The following is a 12640-nucleotide window of genomic DNA, read 5'->3' on the forward strand; positions in this document are numbered from 1 at the left end:
AAAAAATTTTAGTAAGTGGAAAGAAAAGTGGCAGAGATGTACAGGTGGATAGAGTACCTGCCCCTATTTTCTTCCCTGACACGCAAATGTCTCGGTTTTGCTTTTTAAAAGATGAAGTAATCCAAATGCTTCTACACAAGTGCTTCGTGGAAGAACGAGGTCAGAAGACCACACTTTGTAAACGCGGGAGTAGTTATTAATGGGTAAGGAATCCAGCAAATATTAGTAAGTGTTAATAAAAGGATGATTAGGAGAAAAGATCGAATCGTCCTATCCGTTCCCGACGCAAAAGAATTAGAGAAAAACGCAGCTACATAAGCAAAGGTACTTACCCTCCCAAGGAAAGAAGAGATCTTACTAAGGTAGTTAGGACCGAGCCCAGTGTTTTGAGACAGCAGATAGCGAAGTGGTGCAGACACGGCAAACGTTACCGTGTACTTTGATTTTTCAAATAACACAAGAACAGTCACTGCAGCCCCTGCGTTCGGACGCTGCAGGTGGAGGAGCGCGCCAGGGAGAAGGGAGCTGGGACGCAGCGCTGCATCGTGCGCTGGCGAGGGTCCGGGGCTGCATTGCAGCAGCGTGTGCAAGGTGCGCGTGCACCGAAGCACTGGGGACCTTTCTGTAACAGGAGGGACCCCCTTGCAAGATTATATCATTTCAGGCATGTGATTTTGAGGTGGATAAGGTCTGACGTCCCCCAACTGGGGCCGAAAGTTGAGACAGCGACCCTCCTTGTTACCCGGAGCCGCGGTTCCGGGTCAGCTGCGAGCGCGGGGCACGAGTTCCGCGCGGCCCCTCTGGCCCGCAGCTCGTCTCGGTAGCCCCTCCCCCGCCTGCCGCGGCCGTTGGGAGCGCGCGGACGCCTCCAGCGCGCGTGCGCGCACCCGCGGTACGGCCAGTCTGCGTGCGTGAGTGGGAGGCGGCGGGCCTGTGACTCCGGCCTTACCGGCTGACCGGCTGACCGTTCAGTACGTCTCAGAGCCATGAACCGGTTTGGTTCCCGGTTGGTGGGGGCCGGGGCGAGCCCGTCGCCACCCCTGAAGGCCCGCAGCAATGAGAATCTCGATAAAATCGATATGTCTCTAGGTGAGGGGCTGAGGTGGAGCGGGCGGGCGGGCGGGCGGCGCAGGGAACAGCCAGTTGTTTAAAATCCTCCTAGAGCAGTTTCTAATCCCCCCTGCGCCGGGGTGGGGGAGGGGCCGGCGCGCGGTCCGCGGAGCAGGGGACGTTGGCCGCGGGGCCCCGGGAGCCAGTTTGCTGGTGGGCGGGACTGGGGCGCGGGCTCGGGCCCTTGCAGCTGAGGCCGCGCCTCGGGAGGGTTAGCGAGACGGGACGCTGCGGGCCGAGGGTCTAGAGGTGCGCCTACCGCCTTCCCACCCGGCTCTTTGTGAGGAAGACTCGACGTGTTTCGCTGGGAACCGCCGTGGGCGTTCTCAGGAGCGAGGCAACAGTCCGTTTATCCCGTCTCTCCGGAGAGAGGTCTCCGAGAGACCAAAGCCGGGCCGAGTCTTAGATTGGTGAAGATCCCGGGAACGAGCCCGGGCCTGTGCGGGCGCAACTTGGACTGCCTGTCAGGAGGGACTGCATCTTCAGAAGTGGCGTTTTGTTTTTGTTTTCAAAGTGGTACGGGGAGGGCCAGGGAGATAGCTCAGTGGCATAAGTGCCGGCCTGGCAAGTGCAAGGTCCTGAGTTTGATCCTCAGTATCCCCCCACACCCCGAAAAAGAGTATAAGGGGGGGCTGAACCTAGGCTCTCTGCACAGAGCTCCACCCACTGCCTTTTTTATAGTTTTGTGGGTGTTGTTGTTTTTGGGGTTTTTTTGATACGTGATCTGAGTTGCTTAGGCTGTGCTCGAATTGCAGCCCTCCTGCCTCAGCCTCCCAGAGTGCTGACTTTACAGATGAAAGCCATTACAACCTGGCTCAGATGTGCTATATTAGGTGGTGTCTAGAAAGGCACATTTCTACCAGCATAGTTATAAATAAATTAAAAAACAAAACAGTAAAACCGAGGGAGAGATTTACTTAGATTGCTGAGAAGCTAGGGAAAACTTGAGGGTCCAGCACTTACTGGAAAGGTGGTGTGGTTTCGTGCTGGTTATGTAAAGAGGCAGAGGAGAAGGTTGAAATATTGAGACCTAGTGCTCTCAACGCGCTAGTCTCAGGGTTTGGCCTCTAGTTCTAAAAGTCATTCCTTTTTGTTGGCATTTAAGGTATGGTATTAAATGTAGAAAGCTCTGCTTGCCCTTTTTCAGCAATTTGAAAAATAACCTGATTCCAAAGACTTTAGGATAATGTCCAGCCTAGAAATACTCTTTTGGTTGTTATTCTCATTTGTTTTCTCTTTTTTGTTGTTTATCTGGAGTTTTGGGTTGAAAGTCAGAATGCTGGGTTTCAAGGATTACTGCAAATGAGAGCTTAATGTGTTAACTGAATTATCAGCAATAATAGATTGCTACAAGTCTTGCCTTAGCCAGTAATGAGCTTGAAAGAAAGGAGGAATCTTTTGAAAAAGCCAGAGTTGTATAGTAGTGAATATTTATTCAGAGCTTACTATCCACAGGCACTGGACTGGGCATATTATATGTGTTAATTATCCTCATAGTCCTATAAGGATTGTACTGCTAGTGATCAAATGGAATCCAGAGAAGCACTGTCTTATGAGAGTCCTGCTCTGGTACTTGCTAGTCCTGTGACCTTGGCAAATTACTTGGTTAGTGCCTCTTGTAAAGAGGTCATAAGAATAGTGTTTGCTGTATTAGAGTGAAAACAGTACCTGGAACACAGTAAGCCCTGTGTTTTAGTTACATTCATACACAATTATATGCCATTGTTGATCCCGTTTTAGTTACATTCATACACAATTATATGCCATTGTTGATCCCGTTTTACAGAAACCTGAAGCTTAAGTTAACTTGCACAAAGTCGTACAGCCACTTAGTCATGGAACAGCCAAGCATGGTAGTACATACCTGTAATTCCAGCACGTAAGGCTGAGGCAAGAGGAGCACAAGCTTTGAGTCTAGCCTGGAAGACTTGGTGACTTAGGCTCCAGATAGTGAGGGAGCTAGGATTTCAGTCTAGCTAGAAGCCCAAGCTATCAATGTAGTAAGAAAATTGTAAACATATATTTTGATAACGGATATATATATGTTTATAGGGTTCTTTGTTTTGTTTTGTTCTGTGTGTATTTTGTTTGCTAATTGAGATGTTCAAGAGAACTGAGGAGTGACTTCAAGGTAGAAATGAGGTGTTGTGGCAAGCTAAAATAGAGGCTGCTGGGGATATAGCTCAGTAGAATAAGCACCTGCCTAGCAAGCACAGGGTCCCAAGTTCAGTCCCTGGTACCACCAAAAAGAAATTAGGGGCTAGTCTCTTTTCTTAAGAATCTGTCAGGTGCCTTTCTTTTGTAAGAATCATACAAAGATGGGTGACACAGAGATAATAATCTTTTAGACAACAATTGTAGTTTGTAAATATTTCATTTTACTAGGTTTGCAGAAGTTCTGAGTCTCTTTAGCTGTGACTTTACCATGTTTATATAAATAGTCATGAAATTTCTACTAAGTTTACTATTAGCTGGCCTCATTGTGGCTCAAGTTTGTTAATTTGAAAATATGCTTCATGGAATTCTTATTAGAAGTAATTATTTTATTTTTTATTTATTTAGTCTTTTTGAGACGAAGTCTCCATATGCAGTTCAGGCTGGCCATGAGCTCACTTTGCAGTCTAGGCTGGTCTCAAACTTGGCGACAATCCTCCTGTCTCAGCCTCCTGAGTGCTGGGATTACAGGTGTGTGCCACCACACCAGGCTTTTAATTTTTTTTAAGAGAATTTAAAAATCCAGAAAAACAAGAAAACTAAAAATGATACAAATTTCAAAATATGAGAAGTAATGGAATACACATCAGAACAATACCTGTTGGGCCTGGGGAGACTGCTCAGTGGAATAAGCGCTTCCCTGGCAAGCACAAGGACCTGAGTTCAATCCCCAGTTCCGCAAAAAAAAAAAAAAAAAAAAAAAAAACAATACCTGTTAACAGTCACTAGTATTACTCCGATTATCATCATCATCATCATCATCATCATCATCATCATCATCATCATCACCATCACCATCATCATGCTTATAGTGCTATTGTTATGAAAAGGATCTCCTTCCCCAAGTCTATTGCTTGGATAGGAGACAGCTACTACTTTTTCTTGTTCTCTGGGAATCAAACTCCGGACTTCTGCTTGCCAGGCAGGCACTTATGCCACTGAGCTATGTTCCTAGCCCTATATTTTCTTTTTTTTTAATGTTTGGAAGGCTCCTGTCTGACACAGTGGCCAATTTAACTTGTTTGAGGATGTTAACATTTTTAAATGAAAAACTTTGATATTTAATATGCATTGCTACTTTTAAATTATATAATTTAGGGGGCCTGCCTCTTAGCTCAGTTCTTTAAGTGGCTGCTTCAACAAAGCAGTCAGGCTCAGGTTGCTGTGGTTCGATCCTCACAACTCAAGCCAGCCAAACCTGCCCTGAAGACATTTGGAGCAAATAAATAAATAAATCATATAATTTAGCTTGTGTTATATCTATATAATTTAAAAGTAGCAACACATTAAATATGTATATATGTATACGCACACACACTTTTTTAAAGACATAGTCTTGTCATGCAATTCAGGCTGGCCTAGAACTCAAGGCAATCCTCCTGTTTCAGCCTCCCAAGTTATGAGATTACATGCATGTACCTCCAACACCCAGCTTTTTCATTATAGTCTATATATATACTTTTATTTTAAAGTTGAACTGGTTAATCACAATTGTACTGTCTCTTTTATTAATGGTACTCAGATTCATTATTTGGATGTACTCAAGGCTCAAAGATTTTAGGCTTCTAGTAGAGAATAAGCAAATTCTTAAAGGAAAATAGTAGTTCATAAGTATTGACTTCCTAACTATTCTCTTTCTTCTCATTGAAAATTTAACATTTATGTAACTGATATTTGTGAACCTTTTTGTATATATGTGAAACCCTTTTTAAAAAAAGTTATAATGTCTCTGTTTTTATTTTTCTTGTTTTTTTTTTTTTTTGGTGGGGGGGACCACTGGGTGTTCAAACCCAGAGGCTAGCACTTGCTTAGCAAACTCTGTATCACTGAGCTGCGCTTCTAGCAGCTTTAACTATTTTTTTGTTTTGTTTTGTTTTGTTTTGTTTTTTGGTGGTTCTCTGGATCAAACTCTAAGCCTACCTAATAATAAGCATGTGCTTTTAGCTCTAGCTGTGTTGAACTTTAGTGAATTCTTTTTGTTTTGTAATTGCCCTTAAGAAGACAACAGATGGGCGTGGCAGTGCATACCTTTTAATAGCAGCACTTGAGAGACTGAGGCAGAAGAATCACTGTGAATTTGAGGCCAGCCTGGGCTACATAATGAATGCATGACCAGCCTGAACTATGCAGAGAAACTGTCACAGAAAAAAAAAAGACAACGAAGTACTCTGGAGAGATCTGAATTATTTTATATGAATATTTCTTGACAAGAGTCTAAAAGATTATATATGGATGAGGTAGAGCAGTAATATATCAGAAATGATCTTACAGTCTGTTGTATTTGTAGTACTCCAGAAGCTGAAGCAGAATTGTGAGTTCAAGATCAACCTGAATATATAATAAAGGCTCTCACACACAAAAATAGTTTTGTTTTTTGTGTTTTGTTTTGTTGTTGCTTTTTGGTGCTCTGGATTGGACCAGAGTCTTCACACTGAGTTATATCACTAGCCTTTTTAAAATTTTTGTTCTTTGTTTTGAGGCAAGGTCTCTGTATATTTCAAGCAGGCCTTGAACGCTGGCTTCAAACTCACAGTAGTCCTGCCTCAGCCTCTATAGTACAGGAATGTTACAGGGTTACAGGAATGTGCCACCACTCTGGGCCTGGTTTTGTTTTCTTGACTGGGTCTTGATGTATTTTAGGCTGCCCTTAAACTCATTGTGTAACCCAGGCTAATAGTAGAACGCATGGCGATACTCCTGTCTCAACCTCCCATTTTTAAAATTTTCAAATAGGGTCTCACTAAGTCATTAAGTTGCCTAGGCTGGGCTTGAACTGGAGCAGAGGGTCACAATTTCTGCTCCAGCCTCCCAAGAGTGCTGTAATTACAGGTGTGGCCCACCACATTCAGTTTAATTGTATTAAGTATTTTTAGGAAGTTGTTCAGTTATGTGCATTTTCTTTGATGTATTTGCTGTATCAAACAAAAGAATGAATGGTGAACTATGAAAAGTGGGTATTAAGTATTGTTGGCTTCTACTAACCATCTGATGTATAAGTTGGATTTTGAGTACATTTAGTTTTCGGCTCTTTATGTTCTGTTGTAGAATTTGCACATTGTGATGTTTATCAGTTATCCAAATAGGATAACCCTGAATGACTTTGCTAGAGAAGAAGAACCCAGTAAAATTTTTTATACTCTTATCTTTATTATGGCATTTAATTATGTTTGCTATTTGTATATGTTCTCATTGATAATTTTAAACTTACTGAAAAAAGGGACTATATTATACTTTTGTTTGTTTCCATTATGGCATGGTCTTACACATTTATTGCACAAGGTATACACTCAAATATTTACTGAATTGAGGTGAGTTTAGAAATTTGGTCTTTATTTTTTATGTATTTGGTTGTTGCAGGGTCTCACTACACAGCTTGGACTCGTGAGATTATAGGCATACACCATTACGCCTGGATTCTGTTTGGCTCAGCCTGTCCTGGGGGTGGGGCTGGTGCAGCATGTGGTGCTGGGGATCGAGTGAAGTCCCTGTGCTTGCCTAAGCAGGCGCTTTAGTTTTCTGAGGTATCTTGCTGGCCCAGAAATGTGGGCTTTAATTGAATGATGTACCTACTTTTCTGACTGCCTATGGCTTTACTAAAAGGTGGTCATCTTTTTAAAAATGGAGACTTCTGTTAATACAGAAAATTAGTATGATTAATTTTTTTTTAACATTTATTTATTTGGGGGGGGCGCCAGCTCAGCCCAACAGGGGGTGCGGCTGGCTGGCATGTGGTGCTGGGGGATCGAACTGCGGTCCCTGTGCTTTGCTTAGCTTAGTTTGTTCCAAGTAGGTGCTTTAGACCGCTGAGCCATCTCTCCAGCCCCAGTATGATTAATTTTTTAAATAAGCTTTTGCTTATTAACATTCACCAGTGAAGGGAGATGTGGTGGGTCATAACTGAAATCCTAGCACTTCAGAGAAATGAGGCCAAAAAAACCATTTTTTTTTTTCACCTAAGAAAGAAATGCTATAGGGCTGGAGAGATGGCTCAGTGGTCTAAAGCACCTACTTGAAACAAGCTTGGCAAAGCACAGGGACCGTGGTTCGATCCCCCAGCACCACATGCCAGCCAGCCCCGCCTCCTGGTGGGCTGAGCTGGCCACACACACACACAATAAATAAATGTAATAAATAAAAATAAATAAATAATAAAAAAAAAAAGAAAGAAAGAAATGCTATAGATAGTAGAATTCTACCATTAGTTGGTATTCCTCTGCTTTTTGCCTACTTTTTTTGCAGAACCGGGGATTGAACTCAGGCCCTTGCACTTGCCAGGGAAGCACTTATTCTACTGGGCCATCTCCCTGGCCCTATTAGTTGGTATTGATAGATCTGTTTCGTTGATTTTTTTATTTTAATGTATAAATGGTTTATTTGAATTCAGTAGCTTCTAAAATAACTTTTAAAGAAACAGTACACTATTATTAATTATTAATTAATACCTGTTTGGTTTCTTTTTTTTTGTTTCTTTTTTTTTTTTTGCTTTTTTGTTGTTTTGAGGCAAGGTCTTGCTGTGTACTTCAGGCTAGCTTTGAACTTACTATGTAGCCAGGTGGGGCTTGGGCTCTTCTTACCTCAGCCTCCCAAGTGCTAGGATTAGATGTATACCACCACTCCTGGCATGCTTTGGGTTATGGATTTGAGCGTTTTCTACAAAAATTTTCCTAAAGACAGGTGTGGTGGCACACACCTGTAATCCCAACACTCAGGAGGCTGAGGCAAGAGGATCTTTGTGAGTCTGAGACCAACCTGGGCTACAAAGTGAGATCAAGGCCAGCTTGAATTGAATAGGGAGACCTTGTCTCCAAAGGAAAAAACAAAATGAAACAAAACAAAACCTTTTCTTCAAAACACCAGGTAAAATGGCTGATTTCAACTTTATCTTCCTGTCATTAGTATTCTCTCATGAAAGTGTTTTTAAAGAAGGAAAGAAGTTGGCATATGTAATTTCTTAACTAGAAAATGAGCTAAGTGATTGAGTCATTAAGTTAAAAAAAATTGTCAAGAAAAGGAACTATGGGATCAGGGAGATAGCTCAGTAAAATAAATACCTGCCTGATATGCGCAAGGTTCTGAGTTGAATCCCTGGTGCCACAAAAAAAAAAAAAAAAAAAAAAAAAAAAAAAGACAAGGAATTACGTGACTGAGGCTGGCCTTGATCTCACTCCTAGCCCAGATTGATCTTGAACTCATGGTAATCCCATCTTGGCCCTGAATGCTGGGATTATAATTATTTGCCACCAAGCCCAGCCATTAAGTGAAAATGAAAATAATTATAGCATTCTCTGTTGTAGATGAAATTATCAAGTTGAATCGAAAGGAAGGAAAGAAGCAAAATTTTCCCAGACTAAATAGAAGACTCCAACAAAGTAGTGCTCGGCAATTCAGGATGAGAGTACGGTGGGGAATCCAGCAGAATTCTGGTAAGTTTTTGAAAGTAAGCTTTGATAAAGTGCTAAGTTATTTGTGTGTTATTAAATTATTTGTGTGTTCTAAGTTAAGTGTACTTAATGCCTATAAGATAGTCTTAAAACCTGGAAAAAAAATAGACCTGTTTGTGATTTCTGCTTCCTCTATTCTGAAGGATTTTTTTACTTCTTTTTTTTTTAAACATTTATTTATTTATTTATTGGGGGGGCCAGCTCAGCCCACCAGGGGGCGGGGCTGGCTGGCATGTGGTGCTGGGGGATTGAACCGCAGTCCCTGTGCTTTGTTAAGCTTGTTCCAAGTAGGTGCTTTAGACCACTGAGCCATCTCACCAGCCCCTACTTCTTAATAGGTAATGATACTGTGTATTAAAAATTGCCAGACCTAGTGGCACATGCTTGTAATCTCAGTATTTGGGAGACTGCAGCATGAAGATAGCTCTTAAGTTTAAGGTCAGTCTGAGCTACATAGTAAGGCTGTGTCTTAAAAATAAATTTAAATAATCTCAGTTTACAAATAGTCTGAAATTGCAGAAGATATTACTTATTATGAGGTCTTATATCTTTCCCATTAACATACTCTGTTAACAGGCTGTCTAGTGGATAACGAACTCTAGGTTAAGCAGTGAGAGGTTAGGTCGGTGAAAGAACTTACTACCTCAAGCTGGGTGTGGTGACGCATGCCTGTAATCCTAGCCCGGGGAGGCTGAGGCAGGAGGATAGCCTCCAGTTCAAGGCCAACCTCAATTTCAGAATGAAACCTGTCTCAAAAAAATAAAAAACGGGGCCAGGGAGATAGCTCAGAATAAGCGCTTGCCTAGCAAGCACAAGGGCCTGAGCTCAATCTCCGGTTCCACCAAAACACACATACACACACACACACAAATGTTTTTTTTTTTTTTTTTATTTTTTTATTTTTTTTTTTCAACAAATAATACACTGCATGTATTCTTCAACACACAAATGTTAAGTGAAATAAATCAACCACACACGTTTAAAAAAAATAAAATAAAAAATAAAAAAGACAAAAATACCACCTCAAAAGACAACTTCTATTGTTGGTGACAACTTTATTTATTAGAAAATTCTCTTAATTCAAATTAAGGCATGTTTACTGCTTCTACAATGTTATAGGGAACAAACTCTTCTAAATGAGAAGGTTTTTAGTATGTAGGGACTATTATGTTTTACATGGAAAATTACCTCCAGATTGGGGGGGGCATGCATGTGCATGCTCTACAGATCCTAACCCTAGCTCTTTCTTATGTTAAATAAATACTCTACCACTGAGCTATTCCCCAAACCTCACCTCCACATTCACATCTATCTGTTCATCCAAGACCTTTCAACTTTCTTTCTTTCTTTCTTTCTTTCTTTCTTTCTTTCTTTCTTTCTTTCTTTCTTTTCTACTGTAGAATCGAACTCAGGACCTTGTGCTTTCCAGGCAGGTGCTTATGCCACTGAGCTATTTCCCTGGCCCTGACTTTTGTAATTTCTCATGTCCTCCAAAGATAGATACCTAGTTGAATTCTTTAGGTATGAACTGAAACTCACTTTTTTGGTTTGGTTTGGTTTATTTTGGTTTTTTTGAGACAGGGTCTTGCTTAGGTAGTCCAAGAGCCCAGCCTGACCTCAAACTTTAGGCAATCTTCCTGCCTCAGCTTTCTGAGTTGAAACTGTCAGTATATAGTTATTTTTAGTAATTTGAAAGCTTAGTTTTAATAATTGTTTTAAAATAGATCAAAGACAGTAATAACACTATTACATGATTACCTTTTTTATTATATCAGTATTTTAGAATGAACTATTCAAATAAATGCAAATCTTAAGTTCTCAGTTGATTATTGTTCTGTATGTTAGAAAACAAAAAGTATCTCTAGTACATTAAACATTTCTGTAGGTTTTATTTTTGTTTTGGGGAAGTTTGGTTTGGTTTGGTTTTGAGACAGAGCCTTGTTTTGTAGTTCAGAGTGGCCTAGAACTCTTTGTGTAGCCCAGGCTGGCCTGTACCTTGCCACAAAAATTCTTTGGCCTCAGCCTGCCAAGTGCTGGGATTGCAGGCATGTGCCACCATGCCTTGCTTATTTTTGTGTTTAACAGCTAATATGCCACCTTGTCCTGAAAAATACAACATTAAACCTTATGAAAAAAATTTATTCTCTAAAAGTTTCTCAAATAACCAAACCTAAACTAGGAAATTTTATGGCAGGTATTTAGCTATAGCAAAGGAATATATAATTTTGTTGATTAATATTTTAAAATGTTTTATAAATGTTACACAATATACCACATTTTACGTATTATGTTATATATAGCAAAGGAATATGTAATTTTGTTGATTAATATTTTAAAATGTTTTATAAATGTTACACAATATACCACATTTTACGTATTATGTTTTATATATATATATGTATGCGTATATATATATATATATATATATATGCACCAAAAATAATATTCACTAGTATTTTAAATACTTGGTAAATGCTTTGAACTGATGAGGTTCTGGACCTAGGTAAAATAACAGCCATTTAAGGAATTACTTTCTAGTAGCAGAACATAGGAAAGATAAGAGTGTTAGAAATTATCATCAGAGAAATTCAGATAGTTCTGTGGGATTTCACAGAAGTATTTTATGCTAAGAAACTCAGGAGTGATTTAAGATGAAACATTATCTGATCTGTAAAGGATAAGAAAAACTTTCCTTTTATGGGGGTTATCTTCTGAGCATTGAGATAAATGATATTTAGGGGCAACTTAGGATCTCATATGATTGAGCTTGTTCTTGGTTTCTTTCTCTGCCTAAATGTGATGGGGTTAGGGTAGAGATACGGAGTTTTCTTCCGCTTCGATTGGCTAGAAAGAGTTTAAATTTTTATATGTAGAGCCATTTGGAATGTTAATATGGTTTAGAGTTGCAAGTGTAATAGTAAGGAAGTTTGAGATAAGAATATAAATACAACTTAGCAGAGAGATATTGGTAGATACTCATAGTTGTTGATTGCTGAGTAAGTGAAGTTTTCTAACTATGCCTGAGATACAATTTTATTTCTGTTTGTTTGTTTTGTTTGTAGCATGGTCCAGACTGGCCTTAAACCCACTACGTAGTCAAAGCTGGTGATCCTCCTGCCTCGGCTTCCCGAGTGCTGGGATTACCTGCTTGTGTCACACTGCCTAGTCTTAAGTATAGTTTTAGACACTCAATAAATACTTGTAGAAACAACCCAGATGGCCTTCATTGATTGAATACTGTATAGCAGTACTAAATGTTTTCTGGGCACCTATAGGGATTCTCCAAGATTTAAGGGGTTTATAATATCAAAACTTTATTTTATTTTTTTATTTTTTTTGGCGGAACTGGGGATTGAACTCAGGCCCTTGCGCCTGCCAGGCAAGTGCTTATTCCACTGAGCCATCTCCCTGGCCCCCAAAACTTTTTATATTAAGACCTTAATTGTGTTTTCATTTCCAAAGGTTAGGAGACCTAAATCAGAATGCCAGTATGATCAAGTTCTAGTGAAGGTCTTGTCTTCTAGTTTGCAGACTATGAGTTGTGATATCCTCACATGGCAGAAAAAGGAGTAGGGAGCTCTTTGGAATTGCTTTGACATGAGCACTAATCCCATTCATAAACGCTTCACCCCCAGGACTTTAGTTACCCTCCAAAGGCTCCTGAAATGATTGAGGCAAATGATGTACGTGTGAAAGAAATGCATGAAAGGAATTAGGCTAGGAATTAAAAAGGTGAAAATTTCTGTCTTTGGTTTTAGTTGTTCTTTTTTTTATTTTTATTTTTATTTATTTATTTATTTTTATTTATTACATTTATTTATTGTGTGTGTGTGTGTGTGGCCAGCTCAGCCCACCAGGGGGCGGGGCTGGCTGGC

The 12640-nt window shown here is 40.2% G+C and overlaps 2 protein-coding genes across 3 annotated transcripts in view; one reads left to right on the plus strand and one right to left on the minus strand.

The window, feature by feature from the left end:
- Window positions 1-425, minus strand: part of Rubcn (RUN and cysteine rich domain containing beclin 1 interacting protein) — a 78939-nt gene extending 78514 nt beyond the window's left edge. Inside the window, exon 1 of the mRNA XM_004644555.2 lies at window positions 333-425. The gene's annotated coding sequence lies outside the window, so the exon portion shown is untranslated. The remainder of the gene's footprint in view (window positions 1-332) is intronic.
- Fyttd1 (forty-two-three domain containing 1) overlaps window positions 45-12640 on the plus strand; it is a 31955-nt gene continuing 19359 nt past the window's right edge. The window contains exons 1-2 of one of the 2 annotated variants that reach the window (XM_023704741.1): window positions 45-203; window positions 8619-8747. In XM_023704741.1, the coding sequence (XP_023560509.1) occupies window positions 200-203; window positions 8619-8747 (133 nt within the window). In that variant the 5' untranslated portion in view covers window positions 45-199. Of the gene's footprint in view, window positions 204-894; window positions 1090-8618; window positions 8748-12640 lie in introns of those variants that run through there. The other variant, XM_004644556.2, reaches the window with a different exon arrangement.

Source organism: Octodon degus, unplaced genomic scaffold (genome assembly GCF_000260255.1).
Source record: "Octodon degus isolate 3935 unplaced genomic scaffold, OctDeg1.0 scaffold00203, whole genome shotgun sequence".
Classification (NCBI taxonomy): domain Eukaryota; kingdom Metazoa; phylum Chordata; class Mammalia; order Rodentia; family Octodontidae; genus Octodon; species Octodon degus.